At 45.7% G+C, this 26,824-nt stretch overlaps 1 protein-coding gene across 3 annotated transcripts in view; it reads right to left on the reverse strand.

Annotated features, from left to right (window-relative positions):
* Gpbp1 (GC-rich promoter binding protein 1) overlaps window positions 1-25,145 on the reverse strand; it is a 66,068-nt gene extending 40,923 nt beyond the window's left edge. For 2 of the 3 annotated variants that reach the window (XM_045138988.1, XM_045138986.1), the window contains exons 1-3: window positions 24,993-25,145; window positions 22,869-23,815; window positions 6,348-6,467 (exon numbers count right to left, since the gene is read on the reverse strand). In XM_045138988.1, coding sequence (XP_044994923.1) covers window positions 6,348-6,410 — 63 coding nt within the window. In that variant the 5' untranslated portion in view covers window positions 6,411-6,467; window positions 22,869-23,815; window positions 24,993-25,145. Of the gene's footprint in view, window positions 1-6,347; window positions 6,468-22,868; window positions 23,816-24,786; window positions 24,903-24,992 lie in introns of those variants that run through there. The other variant, XM_045138987.1, reaches the window with a different exon arrangement.
* Window positions 25,146-26,824: the final 1,679 nt, after the last annotated feature.

Below are 26,824 nucleotides of genomic sequence, written 5' to 3' on the forward strand. Positions count from 1 at the left end.
AACTCCAGATGCACATGCAACTTTGTGCATCTGGCCTACATGAGAACCGGGGAGCAAACCAGGTTCCGCAGGCAAGCGCTTAACTGATGAGCAGTCTCTCCATCCCAAGACTGCTTCTTTATACTGACAGACTTTAAGTTAGTTATAATACCCCTTAAAATTAAAATAAGCCTTATGCTTATTTCAAAGATAGCAAAAGGAAATAAAAGGGAAGCAAGACTCCCATACGAATCTAAGCTCTGAAGCAGGGCTGAAATAATAGCCTTCCAAAAGGAAAGGTTAGAGCAGTTTGGGGGACAGGGCAGAGCAGCAGTGACACCAATTCTAGACACTGAAAATGAGGAAATGGGCAGAGTCAGTAACAAAACCCAACCTAGGTAGAGAAAGGAAGGGAGGAGGATACTTAATAGGTTGATATTGTATATATGTAATTACAATGATTGTAATGGGGAGGTAATATGATGGAGAATGGAATTTCAAATGGGAAAGTGTGGGGGTGGGGAGGGAGGGAATTACCATGGGATATATTTTATAATCATGGAAAATGTTAACAAAAATTAAAAAAAAAAGCCAACCTAGGTGGGCATGGTAACATGCTGTCTATGATATTGGCACATGAGAGTAAAGACAGGAGGGACACAAGTTGAAGGCTAGCCTGGGCTACCTGAGACCCTGGCTTAAACAAAAAAAAAGGGGGGGGGGGGACAGTGTGGTGGTTTGAATAGAATAGATGGCCCCAATATATTCAGTTCTTTATTGTTTATAGTTTGCATCTGCTGGATACCTGGCTGGAGGCAATGTCACTGGGTGATCTTAAGGTGTGGTGGTGGGTTTCTAATTTCAATCTAAAGATATGCAAAGTGTGCCTAGCAGGAGTTCCTGAAGTGTGCAGTGGCTTTTGACCTTTAGGTTTGTGCTTCTCCCTTGGCTTGGGCCTGAGAAGGCAGGCCAGCTTCTTCTGCCATTATGGAACTTCCCCTGGATCTGTAAGCTTCAATAAATATCCCTTCCTCCATAACTGTGCCTGGTCTGAAAGTTTATCTCAGCGAACCTGAATCTGTCTGCTACAGACAGCTTAGCGATTAAGGTGTTTGCTTGCAAAGCCAAAGGACCCAGGTTCAATTCCCCAGGACCCATATTCGCCAGGTGCACAAGGAGGCACACACATCTGGAGTTCGTTTGCAGTGGCTGGAGGCCCTGCAGTGCCCATTCTCTCAACTCTCTCCCCCTCTTTCTCTATCAAATAAATAAAAATAAAATATTTTTTTAAAAAGCTGGGGAGATGGCTCAGTGGTTAAAGGAGTTTTCTTGCAAACCTACCATCTGGGGTTCAATTCCCTAACAGCCACATAAAGCAAGATACAGGAAGTGGCACATGTGTCTGGAGTTCATGTGCTTTGGCCATGAGGCCGAGTTATCCATACTCACTGGCTGTCTCGCTAACAAATCTTAAAACAAAACAAGCTGAATATAGTGGTAGACACCTTTAATACAAGTACTCAGAAAGCTGAGGGAGAAGACAGTCATGAGTTCGAGATCAGCCTGACTACAGAGTGAGATCCAAATCCACCTGAAATAGTTAAGACTTTGTCTCTGGGTTGGGGAGATGGCTCAGTGGTTAAAGGCACTTGCTTGTAAAGCCTGACATCCCAAGATTCAATTCCCCAGTACCCACATAAGCCAGACACACAATGTGGCACATGCATCTGAAGTCTGCAAGAGGCACTGCCACACTCATTCTCAGTCTCTCACTCCTCAACCCTCTCATTGGCTCTCCCCCACCCCTCAAATAAATAAAAAATTTTAAACATTTTTTAGGGCTGGAGAGATTGTTCAGCTGTTAAGGCACTTGTCTGCGAAGACTAACAACCTGCGTTCCATTCCCCAGTACCCATGTAAAACCAAATGCACAAAGTGGATCATGCATCAGGAGTTTGCAGTGGCTGAAGACCCTGGCACAACTATTCATTCGTTCATATCTTTTTCTCTCTCTCTCTCTCTCTCTGCTTGCAACTAAATAAACAAATTTAAATATTTTTTAAAAAACTATTTTAATGGCTGAAGAGATGGCTCAGCAGTTAAGATGCTTGCCTGCAAAGCCTAAGGACCCAGGTTCAATTCTGCAGTGCCCACATAAAGCCAGATGCACAAAGTAGCATATGCATCTAGAATTCATTTGCAGTGGTTGGAGGCCCAAGCATGCCCATTCTGTCTGCCTCTCTACTATCTCTTTCTGCTTGCAAATAAATAAATAAAAATATTTTAAACCGGGCGTGGTAGCACACGCCTTTAATCCCGGCACTCGGGAGGCAGAGGTACAAGGATCGCCATGAGTTCGAGGCCATCCTGAGACTCCATAGTGAACTCCAGGTCAGCCTGAGCTAGAGTGAAACCCTACCTCGAAAACCCCAAAAAAATATATGTACATATATTTTTTAAATATTTTTATTTATATATTTATTTGAGGGGGAGGGAGAAAATGGGTGCACCAGGGCCTTTGGCCACTGCAAACAAACTCCAGACGCTTTGTGCCACCTTGTACATCTGGCTTACATGGGTACTGGTAAAATCAAACCTGTCTCAAAAAGGAAAAAAACACTGGTAGCTTAATCAACAAGTCTCCAGTCTTCGTTTCTAATAATTTCAAGTCCCTTTGTATAGTCAGCAAAATTAAATATTTAACCATTTTATGTAAGTCTAAAAGGAATCCCCCAGCAAGTACATCAACTAGCAGGTGAATCATGATTCTGTAATACAAACCCACATTAATTAGCTATGTGGAGGCAGGTGGGTAAGTTAATTGAGATTCCTAAGGTGCGTACATAAAACCAGAGTACAGAATTACTAAGACCCATTTCAAACTACAATTCTGTTGCCTAGGACAAGAATGTCACCTCAATGCATTCTCTCAATGTACTGAGACAAGCCGACAAACCCTTTCAGAGGAACAACTACACAAACCAGAGTCATTCTTGTAAAAGCTACTTCTGATAACTGGCCAAGAGCAGTCTGCACACCTCATGGTACCCAACAGCTCCCTCACCAGGGTGGCGCTTACCCTTAACAGCCAAAGCAGATGGTCAGGACTCTGGATTCCTCCACACTAAAGAAACAAAGTAGAACCCAACTATTGAGCTAGGGGAGTCGTTTCTAGCCACATCGCCAGGCTCTTATCATCTTAAGATGCAGGCACATTCATTCCCTTTCCTCCACAGTACAACATAAAGGAGCTTACAATAAATCATTTGCTAACTACGTAAAATACGTACATACCTTAGAGAAGCTTCAAATGCAGCACAAGCCGGGCGGGGTGGCACACGCATTTAATCCCAGCACTCGGGAGGTAGAGGTGAGAGGGTAACCATGAGTTCAAGGCCACCCTGAGACTACATAGTGAATTCCAGGTCAGCCTGGGCTAGAGTGAGAATCCCACCTTGAAAACCCCAAAAAAAAAAAAAGGCTGGAGAGATGGCTTAGTGGTTAAGGTGTTTGTCTGCAAAGCCAAAGGGCCTAGGTTTGATTCCCCAGAACCCACATAAGCCAGATGCACAAGAGGGTACATGCATCTGGAGTTCATTTACAGGCTGGAGGCCCTGTAGCACCCATTCTCTCTCTCAAATAAAATGCAGCAGTCGAGAAAAAAATTATTAGAACTTTGAGCTCTTCGAGGTACGCATGCCTTCAATCCCAGCACGCCGGAGGCTGAAGGAGGACTGTTGTTGAGCTCAAGGCCAGCCTGGGCTACAGTGGGAGACTAAGGGCCAGACCAGCCTGGGCTACAGTGACACCTTGTTTCAGAGGAGGAAAAACAAGCAGGAAAGTAAAGGAACAAATCTGGTCTCTGCTGTGACCCTGTCACTGTATGAAGTGCTGGTGGTCTCTCCCTCATCCTAGTCACAGGCTTCCTAAGACCTCTAGTGGGTTCAATTCCTAAGCACCCACGTAAAGCCATATGCGAAATGTGGCTCGAGCAACCTGTGTTCATCTGCAGTGGTTAGAGAACCTGATGGCCCTCCTCCACACTCACACATGTAAGGGTAAATAATAAAAAATAAGCAAAAAACAGATGGCTGGTGGCTCCTCTTAATGAACAGCAACTAGCTAAATAAATACACCAGTTAAGAGAAAGAAAGAGATGAGAGTAGCCCTTTTCGGGTCAGAACAAACCTTCAAAGATTGGCCTCAAGACAGGCCCTTAAATAAATACTGAATTGAGACTGGAGAGATGGCTTAGAAGGTAAGGGGTTTGCCTGCGAAGCCAAAGGATCCCTGTTCATTTCTCCAGGACCCACGTAAGCCAGATGCACAAAGGGGTGCATGCATCTGGAGTTAGTCAGCAGTGGCTGTAGGCCCTGGCACTCACATCCTCTCCTCTGTCTCTTTCTCTCACTCAAATAAATAAAAAATATATATACTTTAAAAATTGCCAAGCGTGGTGGTGCACGCCTTTAATCCCAGCACTCGGGAGACTGTGGTAGTAGGATCACCATAAGAGTTCGATGCCACCCTGAGAATACAGAGTGAATTCCAGGTCAGCCTACACTAGAGTGAGACCCTATCTCGAAAAATCAAAAATAAATAAATAAATAAATAAATATTGAATTAAATTAGAACAAGAAGCAAGTTTTATCCCAGGGTTTTGTTAAAAACAAACACAGCAACCAACCAGCAACTAACAGAGCCTCCGGATGGGTGTGACGTCAAATGAGACCAGCAGCTTTACAGCAAGGTCAGTGAAAGACAGAAAGCCCAAATGACAGTCTTTACCAAAACCATGAACTGTGCCTGACTGTAAAACTCAGTCATTTACTTCCCTTCTGTGCATAAAGATCTTTTTAATTTTCTGGGGGGGGGGGGGAGTCGAGATAGGGTCTCAATCTAGCCCAGGCTAACCTGGAAGTCATTCTATAGTCTCAGGATGGCCTTGAATTCACGGCAGTCCTCCTACCTTGGCCTCCCAAGTGCTGGGATTAATGGAGTCCTTGTGCCCCATGCCCTGACCTAAAGATCAATATTTCAAATGAACACAGCAAGAACTAGGAGCAATTCTAAATTACCACATTCAGACTAAGTACTTTCTTGCCAACCTGGGTTCAATTCCTCAAAGCCCATGTAAAGCCATATGTACCAAGTGATAAAGAAGACTGGGGTTCATTTATACCAGCAACAGGCCCTGGTGCACCCACACAAACATACTCTCTCTGCTAGTAAATAAATAAAAGTACTTAAATTACCAAATTTGTAAAACTATCCTCTAATTAGATATGTGACAAAGTGCTTTGCAAACTTTATAAAGTACTACTTAAGAGGATAATCCATATGAAAAGGACATAAAAAGGTATTAGTTCAAACTTTCTAAATAGACCAGGCATGGTAGCACACACCTTTAATCCCAGCACTCAGAAGAGGTTCAAGGTTGCCCTGAGACTGCATAGTGAATTCCAGGTTAGCCTGGACTAAAGTGAAACCCTCCCTTGAAAAAAAAAAAAAAGAGGAAGAAAGAAAGAAGCCTGACTGGTCTGAATTACAACGTGTAGAATGTGGAACCTGACAAGGCGAGGTGAGGTGTGGTGTGCAACAAATGTAAAAGCAGAGCAGAAGGATCACGAGTGTGAGGCTGTCCTCAGCTACACAGTGCAGTTCAAAGAAAACTTGGGCCACATGACACCCTGTCTCAAAATACAAATGTAGGGCTGGAGAGACAGCTTAAAGTTAAGGCACTTGCCTGCAAAGCCAAAGGACCTAGGTTTGATTCCCCAAGACCCATGTAAACCAGATGTACAAGGTGGTGCACGCATCTGGAGTTCGTTTGCAGCAGCTGAAGGCCCTGCTGCATCCATTCTCTCCTCTCTCTCTCATAAATAAGATAAAATAAAATATCCAAAGATAAACTTGACTGAAAATGTTTTGGGGGCTGTAGAGATGGCTCAGCAATTAAGGCAATTGCCTGCAAAGCCTGAAGACCCAGGGTTAGATTCCCATAAAGCCTGATGCACAGTGGCACATCCATCTGGAGTTTGTCTGCAGTGGCTGGAGACCCTGGTGTGCCTATAATATGTCCCTCCTCCACCGGCCCCCGCCACCATCTCTCTAGTGAGTAAGTTATATATCCTTAGCCTGGCCTTTTTAATGAGAAGTGACCGGGGTGGTAACACAGCCGCACTTCCCTGCAGGAACACCTTCCTTCCCTTTTCCCCTACAGAGACGCAAACCTTGTGCACGCTAGGTGAATGTACCACTCAGCCACACCCCCAGCCCAGCCCAAGCCTTCACAGTTAATCACATTTGTACACAACTTGAGCAAAAGAAGAGTAGCAGAAAGACAGTGAGATGCAGAAAAAGAGTACCTTTGTTGATGATGGTGGAGTAGGAAAATTAAGCCAGGCTGGAGCAAAGTCATGCTGCGCCATTTAGGTCCAGTCTCTCCAACTCAGTGAAACAAGGCTTCAACACCTCATGGCAAGTCCCTGTCACAGAAAAGTGGAAAACATTTTACTTGTAGTTCTTGGGCAACATTATATCCTTATGTGATACCTCCTTTAAATTACAATGATCCCATTAAGATTCCATTTACAAACCAGGCATGGTGGAGCACGCCTTTAATCCCAGCACTGAGGAGGATTGCCATGAGTTCGGCCACCCTGAGACTTCATAGTGAATTAGTGAATTCCAGGTCAGCCTTGGCTGGAGTGAGACCCTACCTCAAAAAACAGGGCTTGCCTAAGGACCTCGATTCGAGGCTCAATTCCCCAGGATCCATGTAAGCCAGATGCACAAAGTGGTGCAGGTGTATGGAGTTCCTTTGCAGTGGCTGGAGGCCCTCGGGCACCCATTCTCTCTCTGTCTCTTGCTCTCAAATAAATAAATAAAAATAAACAAAAACAAACAACAAAAAGATTTCATTTACAACTACTAAATTATATATAGGGCATTACTTTGCACTAAGCCTCTGCACTATGTCCCAATAAACCAAAGAAAAATCAGTAAGAATTCCTCACACTAAAGTTACCCATCACCAAACTGAAGGTTACCTGGCCCTCAACAGCCAAACTAACAGACCACTTTCAATCTACTTTAATAATAGTTATTAGGGCACTTGCCTGCAGGGCCAAAGGACCCAGGTTCAATTCCCCAGGACCCACAATATGTCATATGCATCTGGAATTCCTTTACACTGGCTAGAGGCCCTGGAGAGTCCATTCTATCTTGTCTGTTTTTCTCGCTTTCAATTAATTTTTTTAAAAAGTTGTCAGGCTGGAGAGATGGTTTAGCGGTCAAGTGCTTGCCTGTGAAGCCTAAGGACCTAGGGTTTGAGGTGGGATTCCCCAGGACCCACATAAGCCAGACGCACAAGGTGAGGCATGCATCTGGAGTTCATTTGCAGAGGCTGGAGGCCCTGATGCACCCATTCTCTTTTTCTCTCTGTCACTCTCAAATAAGTAAATAAAAATTAAAAATAATTGTCCCCTCCACGAAACACTGTAATAATGAAGTTCCCTGTTTTATTCCTAACCCAAAAAGGAAACCTGAAATAACCAAAAATTAGCCAATCCACCTATTACAATCACTCATCCCTCTCTTAAGAAATTAATTTTGAAATGACCAAACATTTTCTTCCCTTCCAGTTTTCAAACTTCTTCTGTTTATAAAACCTTCCAGCAGACCTTGTTGTGCACATCCCTTTTAATCCCAGCAGACTGAGTTAGGAGGATAGCTGTGGGGCAAGCCTGAGACTATATAGGGAACTCCAGGTCAGCCTGGGCTAGAACGAGACCCTACCTCGAAAAACAGAGCAAAACTTAAATTTATAGGTTAGAAAGATTGCTTAGGGGTGCCTGCAAAGCCAAAGGACCCAGGTTTCATTACCCAGGACCCACTTAAGCCACACGCACAAGGTCGTGCATGTGTCTGGAGTTCATTTGCAGCAGCTGGAGGACATGGCACATCCATATTCATTCCCCTCCACACACCCTCCCCCTTCTCTCTCTCAAATTAAAAAATGCATTTTTAAAAATGAAACTTTGTGGGCTTGGTGGCTCACGCCTTTACTCCCTGCACTAGGGAGGCAGAGGTAAGAGGATCGCCCTGAGTTCGAGACCAGCCTGAGACTACATAGTGAGTTCCAGGTCAGCCTGGTCTAGAGAGAGACCCTACCTCAAAAATAAATAAATAAATAAAATAAAATAAGAAACTTCCATTGGCACTCATCCCATCAGAACATATATTCCATTTAACAGAAAAAGTAGTTTCTTAATTCTAGAATAGCATAAAGCTGAGTAAGATTTTTAAATTTGCAAATCTGCTTTAAACATAATGAAAATCTAAGAAATATCCAAACTATAGTACCAAAAAAAAAAGATCAATTACAAATTATGGTTTGAATTGCTGTAAGAGACAGAAAGGAAATGTGGGGGACAATGAGCTTTGATGACAGTAATGAAACCAGACTTTTCAAATTTCAACAAAACTGTATATTTAAAAACTGGGTTTTTTGTAAAAATAAAGCTTATTTTAAAAATTCAAATAACCAGAATCATGATTCTTCTCATTTAAAGCAACATGAAGAAGCATATAATTAGCCTCTGTGGTATATTCTTACACATCCCAAAGGGAAGACTCTCTAGGGCTGGAGAAATGGCTTAGTGGTTAAGGCGCTTGCTGGCAAAGCCAAAGGAACCATGTTTGATTCCCTAATACCCACATCAAGCCAGACGGTGGAGCATGCATCTGGAGTTCCCTTGCAGAGGCTGGAGTCTCTGGTGTGTGTGTACACCTTTCTCTAACAAAATATTTAAAAAGAGAGAATCTCAAATAGTATCTAACTAACCTGCCAATTTGCAGAAAATTCAAGTACAAAAATATCTGTGAAAAGTAACCCACCAACTCTAGCTAACAGATTATTCTAATGGTCATGAAACTGAAGAAAAACCTAAATAATCCCTCTAGCTTCATTTGTTTTTAGTGCCAATTTTCTAAGTCACCTAGCTAAGCAATATATTCCCATTAACTTGCTACAGATAACATCTCTAACTTGCTCCTCAGCACTTCTCAAGACCTCTGAGATAGCTCAAACCAATTACTACCACCAACCCTTTGCTTTGGTCTAAAAGAGCCCAATAGGTGATGGTGTTCTGAAAATACACTGAGCCTGCTGAAGGCACCATTTTCCATATTTGTTGTTGTTGTTGTTTTTGTTCTTCAAGGTAGGGTCTCCCTAGCACACACAGACAGACCTGGAATCCACTCTGTAGTCTCAGGGCGGCCTCGAACTTACAGCAATCCTCCTACCTCTGCCTCCAGAGTCCTGGGATCAAAGGTGTGCGCTACCTAACGTGGCTTACAAAATACTTTTTAAATAAGCAAATGAAAAATTAAAGCAGGGCATGGAAGCACATGCCTTTAATCCCAACATTTGGGAGGCAGAGGTAAGAGGACTGCCGTCAGTTCGAGGCCACCCTCAGAGTCCAGAGTAGATTCCAGGTCAGGCTGGACTACAGTATGACCCTACCTTGAAAAACAAAAAAAACAAAGAAAGATTGATTAAAAGTGGTAAAGAGATGTGTGTCTGGCAGGCACAAAAAAAATTAAAAAAAAAAAGGAGAAGGTATGCACAAAATTATCCTGTGAGAATGAATAATATTGTGGGTAGCATCCATAGATTTGTTATTAGGGAAATTTCAATGCAAGGGCGGAAACCTTTCAGCAAGTTGTTGGCCAGGGAGGTCCCTGATGCACCCAAATTATTACAGGCCATTGCCAAGGCTTTTGGTTTCCCACCAGAACTAGATGGTGGGTCCCTACTGCTGAAGACTCCACCAGCTTGGGCTGCAGGTCACTGAGAAATCAAACTGGACTAGCTGTCAGGATGCTGGAAAGACCTATGCAGGCCCGCTGGGGAAGAAATAATGCTAAACAGCAGTGGGACCCTACAAGCTCTATGGCTGGCCAGCATGGCCAGAAGTACCAACTGACACAATAGTGGCATGTCTGTCATGGGAAAACCAACTGCGCTCTGGCTGGACTGGAGGCACTCCTTGGCAGTGAGGTCCTGCCTGGTACTAAAAATCATGGCTGGCAGGGAGGGGAGGATAAGCACTAGGGGAAAACTGCTTCTATTGCCTGGATAAATTGATATACTATGCCTTCAAACTGCCCTCTAAATACTTACATTTATGCACACATAGTAATGCTACATTAGACACTTTTCTTTTCACATAGCAGTGACCACTGAGGTGACTCAAACCTCACCGAAGTGCTGAGAAGTGATAGTGGGCTGTTCAGCACTAAATCATACACTCTATCACATCCAAGATTGAGGGGACCATTGTAAAAGTGGCAGAAAGAGTCTAAGAGCCAGCTGGGCATGGTGGTGCATGCCTTTAATCCCAACAATCAGAAGGCAGAGGTAGGAGGACTGCCCTGAGTTCAAAGCCACTCTGAGGCAACATAGTGAATTTCAGGTCAGCCTAGGTTAGAATGAAACCCTACCTTGAACAAAAAAAAAAAAAAGGACCGGAGAGATAGATGGCTTATCCATTAAATGTTTGCCTATGAAGCCTAAGGACCCCGGTTCAAGGCTCAATTCCCCAAGACCCACGGTAGCCAGATGCACAGGGGGTATCGCACGCATCTGGAGTTTGTATGCAGTGGCTGGAGGCCCTGGGACACCCATTCTCTCTCCCTCCATCCCTCCCTCTTTTTCTGTCACTCTATTTTCAAATAAATAAAAATAAAATAAACAAAATAAAAAGATTCTAAGAGCCGAAGGAAGGGGGAAAGGACTAACAGTACTGTCTTCCAAACACAGAATGGCTTACACACTCATGACCTCACAGAGGCTGATCCTACTTAAGCAATACCTGTATAATAGGGGGAAATGATGACATCTAAGTAAGAGACAAATTGAAAAGGAATTATATGCATAGGGGACTGGAAGTGGATTATAATCATGGTACACTGTTCCTATTTATGGACATTGTAAGTAACAGTTTTTTAATGCATTAAAAAAGGAAAACAACTGCCACAGCTATCATTCATGAGTGAGAGAGAATGGGCGCACCAGGGCCCTTGGCACTGCAAACAAACTCCAGATACATGCACCACCTTGTGCACCTAGCTGACATGGGACCTGAAGAATCAAACCTGGGTCCTTAGGTTTCTCAGGGAAGTACCTTAACCACTAAGCCAACTCTCTAGTCCATAACATACAACTAAAAAGTGTTGAAGACAAGAAGGAACTGCGCATTGTAACACTTATACATTGTTGATTATATGGAAACACTTGGAAAACAGCTTAGCCATCATTCAGAAAGTTGAAACAGACACTCAACACCTACCAAAACAGAGTTCTAGAGGCTCCTAGGAGCCCATCACTGAAGTAGACTTAAAATGCTTCCAGAATGGCTCAGGGAATTTTGCGAGAGGATGGAAAGATTGTTGGGGCATTTTGCAGAGACACTGCCTCTTCACCAACCCCCCCCCATAATGCATGACCAAGGGGTTGACCTGCATCCCCAATGAGGAGGGCCTCTTCAGAAAAGGGGCACAGAGGAGAGGAACGATGGTACCAACATGTGTTGTTTACATACAAAATATGTCCATGTCTAATAAAAAAGATGAAAGTGAAAGCAAAGTTGAAAGAGAATTACTCTATAATCCAACAGTAACTTTACTAAGTATATCCAAAGGATTGAGAACTAGTATATGCAAGTTTGCAGGAGCACTATTCACAATGGACAAGAAGGTAGAATCACCTGGAATGTCCAGAAACACGCAGAGACGAACAAACTAAGGCCTACAATGAAACATGAGCAGTGAAACAGACCAGGTAAGGGCACAGGATGAGCAGGAAGCTGAAACGTGCTAAGGAGGGGCAGACACAATGACTGCACAATGTATGACTCCTTACAGAAACCCGTGAGCAGCAGCACTTAAAACAAAAAGTAAACTGCTGGTTTCCAGGAACTGATCGAAGGATCAGATTGAGGGCGGTAACACTTACCATCTTTTAAAGTGATCAACATTCTGGCATTCACACAGGTATGTCACGGATAAGAAAAAACGCCAATGCACTCTACAACTTAATAGTTAACTGTGTGACTTTTGCCTTTAGTTTTTTTGGTTTTTCAAGGTAGGGTATCGCTCTAGCTCAGGCTGACCTGGAATTCACTATGGAGTCTCAGGGTGGCCTTGGACTCACAGCGGTCCTCCTACCTCTGCCTCCCGAGTGCTGGGATTAAAGGCATGAGCCACCACGAGGGGTCCCATTAATTATTTTTTAATTAAATATTTTATTCATTTACTTGGGGGAGAGAAAGAGAGAATGAATAGGTGCACCGGGCCTCTAGCCTTTGCAAACAAACTCCAGATGCATGTGCCACCTTGTGCATTGGCTTATGTGGGTCCTGGGGAATTGAACCTGGGTCCTTTGGCTTTGCAGATAAAATGTGAAAGTAAAAAGGTAAATGTAGTTGGTGACACAGCCTTTAATCCCTGCATTTAGGAGGCAGAGGTAGGAGGATCCCTGTGAGTCGGAGGCCACCCTGAGACTCCATAGTGAATTCCAGGTCAGCCTGGGCCAGAGCAAGACCCTACCTCAAAAAAGCAAAACAATAATAATAATAATAATAATAATAATAAGGGCTGGACAGAAGGCTCAGCAGTTAAGGCACTTGCCTGCAAAGCCTAAGGACTCAGGTTCGATTCCCCAGGACCCACGTAAGCAAGCTGCACATGGTGACACATGCATCTGGAGTTCATTTCACTTGCAGTTTCTAGAGGCCCTGGCATGCCCATTCTCTCTCTCTCTCTCAAATAATAAAAACTAAAATTGAAAAAAATAATAATAATAGAACCACCCACGTCTACCTTTAATCCTAGCACTTGAGAGGCAGAGGTAGGAGGATTGCAGTGAGTTCAAGGCCACCCTGAGACTATGTACTGAATTCCAGGTGAGCCTGGGCTACAGTGAGATTCTACCTTGAAAAACCAAGAATACATAATAATAATAATTATTATTAATAATACCCACTCAGCCAAGCATGATGCTGCACACCTTTAATCCCAGGACTCAGGGAGGCGCAAGGAGGAGGATCGCTGTGAGTTTGGGGCAGTCTGGGACTACAGAGTGAGTGCCAGGTCAGCCTGGGCTAGAATGAGGCCTTACCTGGAAAACAAACAAACAAAAAAGAAGGGGAAAAACAAAAACTCCAGAGCTGGAGAAATGGCTCAGCAGGGCTCAGCAGTTAAGACACTTGCTTGCAATGCCTGCTGGGCTCAATTCCCCACATAACACCTGAAGAACAAAGGGCATACGTGCCTGGAGTTCATTTGCAGAGGCTGGAGGACCCGGCACAAAACTCACTGAGATCCTATCCTACCTCAGCACAACCAAGCAATGGGTGTACATCACCATATCCAGCTTTCAGAAGAAAAATTAAGAAACCCTGCTCGAAGCTACCAGTTACAGAACTACCAATATTTGTATGTTTGTTTACAATCCCAAAGCACTTAGCATTCCTTCATTTTTTCACTTCATTCTTAGTCACACTGTGAGGCTTAATTTTACAGAGCAAGAATTAAGTGTCATAAAACTGGCTTGGGCTGAGCATTGATTTGAGCACACCTTTAATGCCAGCACTTAGGAGGACCACTGTGAGTTCCAGGCTGCCCTAAGACTACATAGTGAATTCCATGTCAGCCTAGGCTAAAGGGAGACCCTACCTTGAAAAAGCCAAAAGAGAGAGAGAGACTGGCTTGGCCAATGTCAAACACCTACTTTTTTTTTGGTTTTTCCAAGGTAGGGGTCTCTAGCTCAGGCTGAAACAGCTACTACTTAAATGATGGGATGAAACCGTGACCCATGACTCGAAGTTAAGGAGCTAACCCCTTTTATGGCAGCACTAGGGAGACTAGAGGAGGATGGTCGTGAGTTCAAGGCCAGCTTGTATTACAGGGTGAGTTCCAGGTCAGCCTGGGCTAGAGACTCTACCTCAAATAAGTAAACAAACACAATAAAGCAAAACACAAAGGCTCTTTATTCTGTTTCACTGAGGGAGGCAGAAGTCGGAGGATCCAAGGCCACCCTGAGACTACATAGCATAGTCCAGGTCAGGTCAGCCTGGGATACAGTGACACCCTACCTTGAAAAACCAAAAAAAAAAAAAGAATGGGGCTGGAGGGATGGTTCAGTGGTTATGGCATTTGCCAGCAAAGCCAAAATATCCAGGTTCTATTCCCCAGGACCCACATAATCCAGATGCACAAGGGAGTGCATGCATCTGGAGTTCATTTGCAGTGGCTGGAGGCCCTGGCACACCTATTCTCTCTCTCTCTCTCTCTTTCTCTGTCAAATAAATATGTTTTTAAATTTTTTTTAAATGAACAAAGAAAGAGTGTACTCTGGGAATGGCAGCACGTGCCTTTAATCCCAATGCTAGGAAGGGAAAGGTACAAGGCCTGCAGTGAATTAGAGGCCAGCCTGAACTAAAGACTGAGTTCCAGGTCAACCTGATGTACTGCACAATCTTGAACAAAAAGAACAAGAAAAAAATGTTTATCAAGAGCTGGGAAGATGGTTTAAGTGTTTTTGCCTTGCAAGCATGAGGACCGAGCTCAATACCTAGCATCCACATAAAATGACAATTGTAGTGGTGTCTTGTAGTCCCAGGGCTAGGGAGGCAGAGGCAGGCTAAGTTTGCCTTAGAGGCAAACTCAAGGCCAATGAAAGGCCTAGTCTCAAAACGCGGTGGAGCTTATCTGAATAACAACCAAGGTTCTCCTCTGGACTCCAGGCATTATACAAACACATCACACACACAAAATGCTTGATTATCAAAACTGCAAGATACCACTTCTTACCAATAGAACAACTATGTTATTAAAAAGGAATTAAAGGGCTGGAGAGATGGCTTAGAAATGAAGGCACTTGCCTGTGAAGACTAAGGACCCAGGTTCGATTCCCCAGGACCCACATAAACCAAATGCACAAAGTGGCACATGTGTTCATTTGCAGAGGCTGGAGGCTCTGGGGTGCCCATTCTCTCCCTCCCTCTCTCAAACAAATAGAAAATGAAGAAATTTTTAAAAAAATAACATAGGAGTAGGACACAGTGGCACATGCCTTTAATCCCAGCACCTGGGAGGCAGAGGTAGGAGGATCATCATGAGTTCAAGGCCATCCACAGACTAATGCATTCCAAGTCAGCCTAGGCCAGAATGAGACCTTACCTTGAGAAACTGAAAAACCAAATAAATAAATAAGATATAGCTAAAGAGATGGCTCCTCGGTTAAGGCACTTGAATGCAAAGCCTAATGACCCAGCTTCAATTCCCCAGGACCCATGTAAACCAGATGCACAAAATGGCGCGTGCATCTGCAGTTTGTTTACAATGGCTAAAAACCCTGGCTGACACACATTTTCTCTGTCTCCTCCTCTCTGCTTGCAAATATAAAAATAAGATAGGTTTGTGTATTTTACTACACTATTTAAGAAAATTCAATGTAGTAACTGGAAGATCTCTGCAAAGCAAAAACAAATCCAGGGCTGGGGCTGCAGGTGAGCGATAGAGCACTGGTGTAACTTGCGACATAAGACGCACTAGGTTAGCTTCAGTATGCCTCCATCCCACCGGCCCCCAGAATGAGCTGGTGGAACAGCTAGGAGCTAACATCGACCCACATCAATCCATGCTATACCTTCAGCCCCAAACTATGTAAACACCCTAATCTACTTGTGAGCTGAAGTTTGGATACTTATGTAGAAGGCTAACTACTATATAGCTTTTAAATATGTCCACAAATTCTTTAATGAAAGGTAGGTCCTAATTTAATTACTCTTAATTACCCCTGCCTTAATTTCAGGCTAAACTTAGTAACCTGCTTATGACCGAAGACTGAATGTGACAGAAGGGACGAGTGGAAGCAGATCATAAAAGGCACTACACTTTCCTCTCCTCACGATCCCTGCTCCACCACCTCCAGCTCCTGTTACCCTCTGGAAGGATTTTACCCGGGGCAAGCCCTCTACAGAGACACCAAGAAGCACCTGAGGGGACCATAGCATGAGGCAAGCTGCTGCTGGTGACGATGGTGCTGGCGGTGCCTCTAAGTTGTTGTTGCCATGACAGACGACTCTGAGAAACGACAGAAGGGATATAAGGCAAAGAAATAAATTAGTTACTCCTTGGTAAAGAACAAATGGCCAGGCATGGTGGCACATGCCTTTAATCCCAGCACTCAGGAGACAAGGTATGAAGATCGCCACGAGCTGGAGACTACATAGTGAATTCCAGGTCAGCCTGGACACCAATGAGACCCTACCTTGAAAAAAAAAAAAAAAATGAAGACAGTACATGAGACCTGAAAATGGGGAGGCAAAGATGAGTATCCAGAGAATTCAAAGACACAATTTCAGGTTGCCATAAATGGGATGCAGGAAATGCCATTAATAGAACAACGTGAGAGACAACAATAAATACTGGTTTGAGAGATGGAGATGGATTGGCGGTTAAGGTGCATGCCCACAAAGCATAAGGAACCGAGTTTGAGTCTCCAGGTCCCACAGGTGACTGTCTCTACATCCTAAGTACTGGGATTTGAGTTGGGGAGATGGCTCAGCAGTTAAAGGCACTTGCTTCCAAGTGCTAGGATTTTTTTTTTCTTTTTTTGTTTTTTCGAGGTAGGGTCTCACTCTAGCCCAGGCTGACCTGGAATTCACTATGGAGTCTCAGGGTGGCCTCAAACTCACAGCAATCCACCTACCTCTGCCTCCCAAGTGCTGGGATTAAACTTGTGAGCCACCACGCCCCGCCAAGTGCTAGGATTTTAGATGTGTACCGGCAAGCTGTTTCCGTGGCACTGTGCTGGATGAAACTCCAGAGTCCGTGCATGCTAGGCCCCCACGCTATCAACCGAGCTCTAGCCCAGCCTCTCACACCAGCAGCTTGAGGAGCAAAGCCTCGCTCACAGAGAACGTCAAGTACGACTGACTAGTCAGCGTTAGCTCCCACCTCTAGAAAGAGGCCACGGGTGAAAAACCATTTTAATTTGTAGCTCACCAAAGTTATCACCCAAATAGCTATTAACAAACAGAAAAAGTAAAGAGTGGCTTCTCTTTAATCACTAAGCTCCATCCGTAACGTGTAATTAAATTTAGCCAAAAGGCCACCTTAGTGGCGCACGCCTTTAATCCCAGCACTTGGGGGGCATAAGTAGAAAGATTGCCATGAGTTCAAGACCAGCTTGGGAAGTAAGCTCCAGGTCATGTCAGCCTGGGCTACCTCAAAAACACCAAAATAAACAAATGAATGCCTGCACTTTAGACAAGGAAGAGACTGGAGGAACAGGGCAAGGGGAGGGGGAGCAGTCCCACAACTGCTCAAAGCACTAACTAGCCATACTAGGTGTCACATCTCAACCTGCAGAAGACAGTAAAAACACGGATCCCACATTCAGGTAGAGGTGGGATGCAGCTCAGTTGGCACAGTGCTACCTAGCATGTCCTGAGTTGGATCCCCAGCCCAGCACCAAACCCCAGGCAGAGTAAGTGCATGCCTCAGCTACCAACACTTGCTCGGGGGAGGCAGGAGCACCAAAAATCGAACATCCTCGGTTTGGGGGCCAGCCTGGGTTACTACATGAAACCCTGCCTCAAAAAAGAAAAGAAAGAAAGAAAGAAAATACATACATCTAAGTACATCACTCCTTGAGCAATAGCTGAAAACAAAGTTCACAAAGCTGTACTCCTCGAGACCTTGGCTGTTAAAAGCTGCAGAGGACAGAGGTAAGGGGTAAAGGAAAGGCACTTGCTGGCAAGCCTGCTTACCTCGGAGCACACATAAAGCTGGCTGTAAAGTGGAGCACCAACCTAAGGCAAAGGGACACAGAGCCAGAAGCTCACAGTGGCAAGGGAAACAAAAGCATAGGCGACCCATTCTCAAAAGGCACTTCAGCTGAGAATATAGCTCGGGGCAGAAATCTTGCCTTAGAAGCATGAGGTCCTAGGGTCACTCTCTGGTACCAGGGAGGAGGGACTTCTGAGCATGGTGACAGCACACCTTTAACCCTAGCACTAGGAAGGCAGAGGCAGCAGAGGCACTGTGAGGCCAGCCTGGACTACAGACGGAGTTCCAGGTCAGCCTGGGCTACAGTGAAACTGCCTTGTAAAACCCAAAAAAGAAAAAAAAAAAAAATGCAGAGGCTGGAGAGCTGGCTCAATGGATAAGGTGCTTGCTGGCAAATCTAACATGCGTTGAATTCCTGAGTACCCATGTAAAGGCAGATGCACAAAGTAGTGCATGTATCAGGAGTTTGTGCGCAATGACTGGTGGCCCTGACACAACCATATTCATTCATTCAGTTTGCAAATAAATATTTTTTTTTTTTTAAATTCAAGCCGGGCAAGGTGACGCACACCTTTAATCCCAACACTTGGGAGGCAGAGGTAGGAGGATCACCATGAGTTCAAGGCCACCTTGAGACTACACAGTAAATTCCAGGTCAGCCTGGACCACATTGAGAGGCTACCTTGAAAAACCAGGGGAAAAAAAGGCGGGAGGAACTCGGGAGACTGAGGTAGGAGGAATCACCATGAGCTCTAGGCCAACCTGGGCTACAGTGAGTTCCAACTTAGCCTGATCATTATAGTGTAAGCCCTTGCCTCAAAAAATAGTGCCAATTCAAGAGGTATTTTGAAGACAAGGGATAGGGTTGAAGAAGCACAGCCAGCCTCTAAAATCATAGCTCCAGTGGCCTTCGAAGATAGCTGGTCCTCAGCACTAACAATCACTACAGCAACCTAGTGCTTTTCTGGAAGCCTTCTTAGGGAAGGACTGTATGTTCATGGTAACTAATTTGCTCCTTCAGATTTGTAAGAGCATTGCGAATTAGGAATTTTGAGAGGATGAGGAATGTTGTTCAGAGTCTGAATTACAGATAAAAGATTTTCCCTTATAAATTTATTTCTTTGCATATAAAAAAAATAGTGCCAATTAAGGGCTGGAGAGATGGCTTAGCAGTTAAGGCACATGCCTTCAAAGCCAAAGGACCCAGGTTCGATTCTCCAGGTCCCACATAAGCCAGATGCACATGGTGGCACATGCATCTGGAGTTTGTCTGCAGTGCCCAGAGGCCCTGGCATACCCATTCTCTCTCTCTGGCTCTGTCTCTTTGTCTCTAATAAATAAAAAATAGTGAGACGGGCATGGTGGTACACACCTCTAATCCCAGCATTTGGGGGGCAGAAGTAGGACGACAGCCATGAGTTCGAGGCCACCCTGAGACTACATAGTGAATTCCAGATCAGCCTAGGCCAGAGTGACCACCTACCTCGAAAAGCCAAAATAATAAATAAAAGCCAAATAAAAGGAGAAAAACAACTTAAACCACACAACCATACAATCAAAATGTTCCATTCTTTTTTAGTTTTATTTATTTTGAGAGGGAGAAAGAAAGAGAATGGGTGTGACAGATCTTAATGCCACTCAAACAAACTCCAGATGCATGCGCCACATTGTGCATCTGGCTTACGTGGGTCCTGGGGAATCAAACGGAAGTCCTTGGGCTTTGAAGGCAAGCACCTTAACCACTAAGCCATCTCTCCAGCCCCCAAAGTGTTCGGTTCTTGATTACTCTCTTCTAAACCCCTTGCGTATTATAGCCACAAGTGCATCTCTCATACATTATTTGTTGGCCCGAGCCGGTCTGCCACACACACGAGGAAGTCAGAGAAAAATTTTCAGTGTCAGTCTTCACCTGGTCTCTCTCACCCACGCACTGTATTCGCCAGGCTAGCTGGCCTGAGGGCTTGGGGGGGGGCTCTCTCCCAAGCCCCTCACTACAGCTGCACTGGGATGACAGATGCTTGTAATGAAGTGAGGGTCTGACTTTGTCATGGGTTCAGGGGTCCAAACTCAGATCTTCACACTGGTGCAGCAAAGCACTTTCCCCACCAAGCCTCCTCCCCAGCTCTGAGGCAGGGCTGTTTCTCCCATGTCAGGTACGAGAGAGGAGGCTTAGACATAGGTACCGTCTGCGGTCGCTGCAGTGTTTGCTGCCTGCCTGACACCCGCACTAACACTGGGCTGTCACTGCACACCTCCACTACTCAAAGCAGCACAGCAATTCCACCTTTACCTTCTCAGGACCTATAGCAATTCCTAGAACACAATGTGCCCAATAAATGCTCATGACATGGATAAGATTTTGAAAGGTGGAGAGGGGACACAATCCAAGGCTGTGCACTCCACACCATAAGCGCATGCTCATACGTGTACACAAGTGACAAAAAGTAGTGATATGATATGAAATTTCAAGTCCAATAACAAATGTGGTTTAGTTTAAAATGAATAAATGTGCGGCTGGAGAGATGGCTTAGTAGTTAAGGCAATGCCTGTGAAGCCTAAGGACCCAGGTTCGATTCTCCAGATCTCACGTAAGCCAGTGGCACATGCATCTGCAGTTCGTTTGCAGTGGCTAGAGCCCTGGTATGCCCATTCTCCCTCTCTCCTCCTCTGTCTCTAATAAGTAAATAAAAATGAAAATAAAAGCTTTAAAAAAATAAATAAAATAAAATAAAATAAAATGAATAAATGTTATGAGACTTGTTGAACTTCTTGTTCAACTGAAAATGCACTTAGACAATTTCAAAAGTTAATTAACTGGAATGCACAGAATGCAGGCTCTCCCAAGTGATAACAATGTTTTCCACAATTTTTACATAAATTAAGAAAACCTACTAAAACTAGTATGCATAAGGCCAAGTATAGTGGCACAAACTAATTCCAACAGAGGAAAAGGTAGAGGCAGGAGAAGTGGCTACACAGGCTAAGCCAGCCTGACGAACAGCAAAACCTGGTCTCTAAATAAGCATCAGAGAAAGATGAGCAGATGGATGGATAGTGTGCTGAGGCACACCTTTACTCCCAGCACCAGGAAGATGAATGCCACACCAGCCTAGGTTACAGGGTGAGTCCTGGGTCAGTCCAAGCTAAGGAGAGAGCCTGTTTCAAAAAACAAAAAGGGCTAAAAAGTGGCTCAGTGGATGGAGGCGCTGACTCGGAAGCCGCGTAAAGCCACACTCAACAGGTGACACAGTGATGTGCCTCAAGTTCACTGGTGGTAGCAAAAGGCCTCAGGGCCTCCATTCTCATTCATTCATTCACGGCCCCTCCCCTCCCTCCTTACCCACCCTCCCCCCTCCCTCTCTCTCTCTCTCTCTCTCTCTCTCTCTCTCTCACACACACACACACACACACACACACACACACACACAGAGTTAAGTGCCTCAGGCATCTGGTGGTTTTGCAGCAGCTCTGGTTTACACATAAACATACACACACACACACACACACACACACACACACACACACATAAAACCAGAGACCTAACAGAAAATACACGAATACTTTCAAACCAAGGGAATAGTATTCTCAATTTTATAGCAGAAAATAAATCCTACATGCTAATATGTAAATATCTAAATTCTCTTAGGTAATTGCTTCTTTTGGTTTAAAGAAACAATTCAACAGGTCAGAAGAATTTTTAAAAATCTGCTTAGAAATGAACGAACTTACAGATTAGTAAATCATCTTGGGAAGTGTTCAAGAATTACAATCTACCTCAGAAAAAACATTAGCTGAAACAAGTTTTAGTTACATTCATCTATTCACTAGCAGTAATTGTTTGAAAATAAATTTCAGTGAGTTTTTTTAAACACTCCTGAATGCCCACAATTCACTGAAAAATTAAATATAACCAATGGGCTCTAAAATCCATTCAATCCTAAAAAGTTACCAATATCACTAAAAGTTCTCCCATTTGTCAAAAAGATTTCTACTAACAATCTTTCACACTAACAATCTTTTTAATAAACACCTTGTTAAAAAACTGTTTACACACTTAAGCCAGCATAAAATTCTGGAGAAGATATAATCACTTATTAGTATAAAGGTTTTTAATTCAATTTGCGAAATTCCTGTTTCCTGATCATTTTTATTTTTGAAATCAAACCTTAATTTGAAATACAAAACCACTTCATCAAGTTGTTAATTTAATCCAGCAGAGGTAAGCGCATCGCTGTGAGTTCAAAGCCAGCCTGGAACTACAGGAGAGGAAGACAGACTGGTGGTAGGATCACTGTGAGTTCCAGGTCAGCCAGAGCTAGGCTGAGACTGAGCCTGGTGGGGAGGCAGAGGGACATGTTTGTGCCTTAAAACAAGCTAACCATAAATTATCACATTTAAAGCCAAACATGTACTATTTTGTTGTGAACAACTACGAACTCTAAACTGGAACACTAAAGAACTGTGAAAATCAGTCTAAATTCAAATTTAGAAAATCAACTAGCAATCAACACACATTTAGAAGGGCCAGGCGTGGCGCAGCAGCCTTTAATCCCAGCACTCAGGAGGCCAGCTGGAAGTTCGAGGCCACTCTGAGACTACTTAGTGAGTTTTGGGTCAGCCTGGGCCAGAGTGAGACCCTATCTCGAAAAAAAAACAAAAAATAAATAAATAAAAGGTAGAACAGCTAACCAGACATGTGAAATCTGTAGGCTTTCCCCCTACTTTTCTACCGCTCTAGGAATCAATAAAGTTCAAGTTGAATACTAACTTCCCAGATTTGTTTTTAGCCTTAAAAGCACAAAAACTTTTAACTTGGGATGAATTAGAAATATCCTTAGGCCTTATAATCAGATTTTTCTGCATTTCAACTTACTCAGTGGCTAATGGTAGCTTTTAGACTATCCAGGAACAGCCAATGCAATACTTTTGCAAGAAGAAACCGAAAGGTTTCCAAGAACAACAAGGGTACACACTGGACTCATTACAAACAGGAGTGAATGACTGGCTCGCCATGGAGTACTTACAAATTCCAACAGGACCGCGCAGGAAGGCGTTGGTTTTCTCTCTATGATCGTTGTTTTCCAGTTTGGTTTTTGATGTTGTATCCTCTGAAATAATATCCAAGTTCTTTGAAGATACTTAAACTATGACTATTTGACATAGAGCTACTTCAAGTCAGCTACCCATATTCCTGTTTTCAAGTTTTCATATGGCTACCTCCAGAATTAGCCAAGTTCCTTGGAATAAGAGCAAAGTCTTCTTTATTATTCCATGTACTTGTCACTGTTGTACTTATCCACTCCAGATGAAATAGCCAATTTTAGGACCCAAGAAGCAGAAACAAAAAGAAAACTTCACATCTGAAGAGTATTTCCAAACATCAGCATATACACAGATAGCTATCTGAATACTACCATGCTGGTGGGAAAGTGGAACATCTCAAATTCCCATGTAAATAAAACATAAAAAGAAAAAAAATCTGTATTCCTTCAATGTCTTCATTTAGAAAAGCTGTCCCATTGAAACATGAAAAGAGCTGAGGTCAAAAACTCCTAAAACTTTTTAATAAAAGTAAAAAGAAACCGCCATAAAACTTCAGCAATGTTTAAACAGTAATTTGAAACTGCTGAAACTACTCGGTACACAAATCAAACATATCTTACAGTTTGGGCTGAAGAACTGCCAACACCAGGAGAGGGATTGGGGAAGGTGAGGCACACAGGCCACCAGCTGCAACACTTTAACCAGTTATATAATCCGTTCGAACCGAAGGATCGAAGAAACGACCGGGTCTCGCCGAATGTGTTCACTACTATCACTTCACTTGAGAGATGATTCTTGCCAATTTGAATAAACTTCTGGAGCAAAACTACCCCCCCAAAATTATTATAATTCCAAAATGGCCACTTGAAATATCCGGGACCTCTTATACAAAACCTAGATGATCTTCATATCTGCATGATTCAATCACCTGTAAAAAGCCACGAAGAAAAAGACAAATCACATCGTACTTTTTTGAGTTGCCATCAAAAAAAGAAAATGAGTAAGAGAAGGAAGAACCCGTGTTGGGAAGACGGCCCCTGGGAGAGGAGTTTTCCATATACTCTTGCAACAAGGGGCAAAGCACTCGAAACCAAAGTGTACCGAATGGACGGGAATTCGGGGCTGAAGGGCGACTACAAGCCGAGGACACGGTTTCCCACTGCACCGGGGACCGGGGCGGGCGAGCTGCGGGCAGCCAGCAGACCTTGCAAACTTTCGTAGTCAACGTGCCAACTACGGACTTAGCCCACCGTCGCCTTGCCCAGGGCCTTCCTCGAGTCTACGCAATGTGCTGGGGGGGGGGGGACCACATACCCGAGACAGGAGGGGGAGCAGCCACGGGGGCGTGAGTACTAGGAACTCAACCAGAGCCTTCCCGCCCGCACCTCCCTCCTTCACCCCGACTTCTTCCAGCCCCTCTAAGAAAGGGAGGGGTGGGGGGTAGGCGAGATCCGGTGCAACCGGGCCGGGAGGTGGATGCAATTGCCATATGCCGGAGGGCTTGCAAATGCACAGGTCGGCCCGCAGAAGACCAAGGTGCAAGCTCCCATTTGCAAGATGTGTACTTGTGTGTGTGTGTATGGCGGGGGGTGGGGGGAAGTGAGATGTGCTGAGCGGGGTTCACCCACCCCACCCCAACCCCCAGCCTGCCGACACCCCAGCACCCCCCCACACACGAGAAAGTGGGGCACGAGGGAGGAAGGTGGGCCAGGTCGGCGCTCGTGCCCATCGCCCGGCCTGTAAAGCTCGGCCTTGGGCACTCCCGGGCGGCGAACCCGTGGCACGAGGCGGCCTGGGCGCCGAGCCGGAGCCGCCGTTCCTCCGTGCCCACCGCCCCCACCCGGTGCACGACCGGCACCCCCGTGCCCCCGACACACACATACACACACACACACGCACCGGGGCTCATCCGGGAACCTCGGCCGGGGGACGGGGCAGACCTCCCAGCTCGCGCCGGCAAACCCCGAAACACGCACACCCGTCCTCGTCCTCCCCGGGTACCCGGAAAAGTCCCGCCGCCGCCGGGGGGACGGTGCCGGGGAGGAGGGTGGCGGGATGGGAGTAAAGGAGGGGGAGGGAGGAGAGTCCACACGGACCGTGTTTACCTTCGACCCCAGCAGAGCTGCCCCAAGGCCTGGGGAGAGTTGCCGCTTGCGCTCGATCCCCGGGAGGACGTGGTGTTTGGTTTGGTCTTTTTTTTTTGTTTTTTTTTTCTTTTGGTTTGTTGTTTGGTTTTTTTTTTTTTTTAATTTTCCGGTACTTTGAATAATCCCCCTTTTGCCGCTTTTCCCTTCCCCCCCCCCCACACAACCACTCTCAGTCCCAAAATGGCGCCGGCCCGATCCGCAATGTTCTGAGGCGCCAAGTCTCGCGAGATCTCGGGGAGAGCGGCGGGCGGGCGAGGCGGGGGTGGGGGGGAGAGAAGGGAGGAGGGCGGGGCGGCGAGGGAGAAAAGGGTGTGGAGCGGTGTAAACTGACCCAATGGGCGGGGCGGCAGGAGGAGGGCTTTGCACCCGAGAACCTTCTGGCTCGAGTCACTGCTCACGCTCTCCACCCACGCACGGGAGGAGGGGGGGAAAACTCCGCCCTCTACGCTTGGGGGCGTGGCTATGCGTGGTGGGCGTGGCTGCTCCTGGGAGGGGCGTGGCTTCGAGGAGGACCCGGAGGCCGGTGGCAGCGCGACGGAGAGGGGCGGAGGCGCCGCGCGATGACGTCAGGAGCAGCTGGGAGTCGGGGATTACCCCCTGCAGCTGACGTGAAGTACTGGGAGGGAAGCATCGGGAACGTTCGGTGGAAGGGGGAATTCCCCCCCAGCGCACACCCCCCACCCTCCCGCCGCCGTTCCTCCCTGCAGAGCGCGCGCCTCCTTCCTTCCGCGCCCTCTCCTCGCCCGGAACCTAGAGGAAGGGAGGCGGCTGTGTGGCCGCACGGAGGAACTTCGCGGCACGCGCGGCGGGGGGGGGGGGGGCTGGGTTCCACGGGGCGGGCGTCTTCCGGAACGCGAACCTCCGCGACGCGCGCGCGCGGGCCCCTCCCGCGGCCCGTAGCTGCTGGCTTGCGCGGGGGAGGGGTCCGGGCAGGGCGGGGACGAGCAGACCGCGCGCCCCAGAGCATCGTATGCAAATACGGAGCGTGTGGGACTCGGAGAACACGCGCTCGGAAACCCGGGCGGGCGGGCGGGCGGAAGCCGGGCTTGCCTGGGAACTACGCCCAGGTTCTCACTAGGGGAACTCGGCTCTGACGACCGCGCTTTCCTTCCAAATCTAAATCAGTCCAATTATTTCTACAGATGGAGGTCTAAGGATCCCCGTGCCCAGACTGTGTTTTGTTTTGTTTTGGGTTTTCTTTGGTGAGTGTTAGGGGACTGGAGAGATGGCTCCGCAGTTAAGGCGCTTGCCTGCAGAGGCGAACTGATGGGTTCGACTCCCCACTGCCCGCGTAAAGCCAGTTGCACAAAAAGGGGCGCATGCATCTGGAGTTCATTTACCCAATCTCTCACTTTTCCTCTTGCTCTCTCCCTGTCCCTTCCCCTCTCTCTTTCTCCATCTATCTCCCTTGCAAATAAATGTTTAAAAAAAAAAAAAGTGTTAGGGAGCTGAAGAGATGGCTCAGTGGTTAAGGCGCTTGCCTGCCCAGCATAAGGACCCGAGTTCAATTCCCCACTATCCACATAAGCCAGGTGCAGAGGTAGTGCATTCATCTGGACTACCATTTGCAGTGACTTCAAGCCCTGGCTTGGACATTCTCTCACCTCTCCCTCCTTTCTCCCACCTCCCCTTGCAAATAAGTAAAAATATTTGTATAAAAATGTGTTAGAGGGGCTGGAGGGATGGCTTAGCTGCTAAGACGTTTGTCTGCAAAGCCAAAGGACCCAAGTTAGCCAGATGCACAGGGAAGCGCAGGCTGTAGTTCCTTTGCAGTTGTTGGAGGCCCTGGC

Source organism: Jaculus jaculus, chromosome 20 (assembly GCF_020740685.1).
Source record: "Jaculus jaculus isolate mJacJac1 chromosome 20, mJacJac1.mat.Y.cur, whole genome shotgun sequence".
Taxonomy (NCBI): Eukaryota; Metazoa; Chordata; class Mammalia; order Rodentia; family Dipodidae; genus Jaculus; species Jaculus jaculus.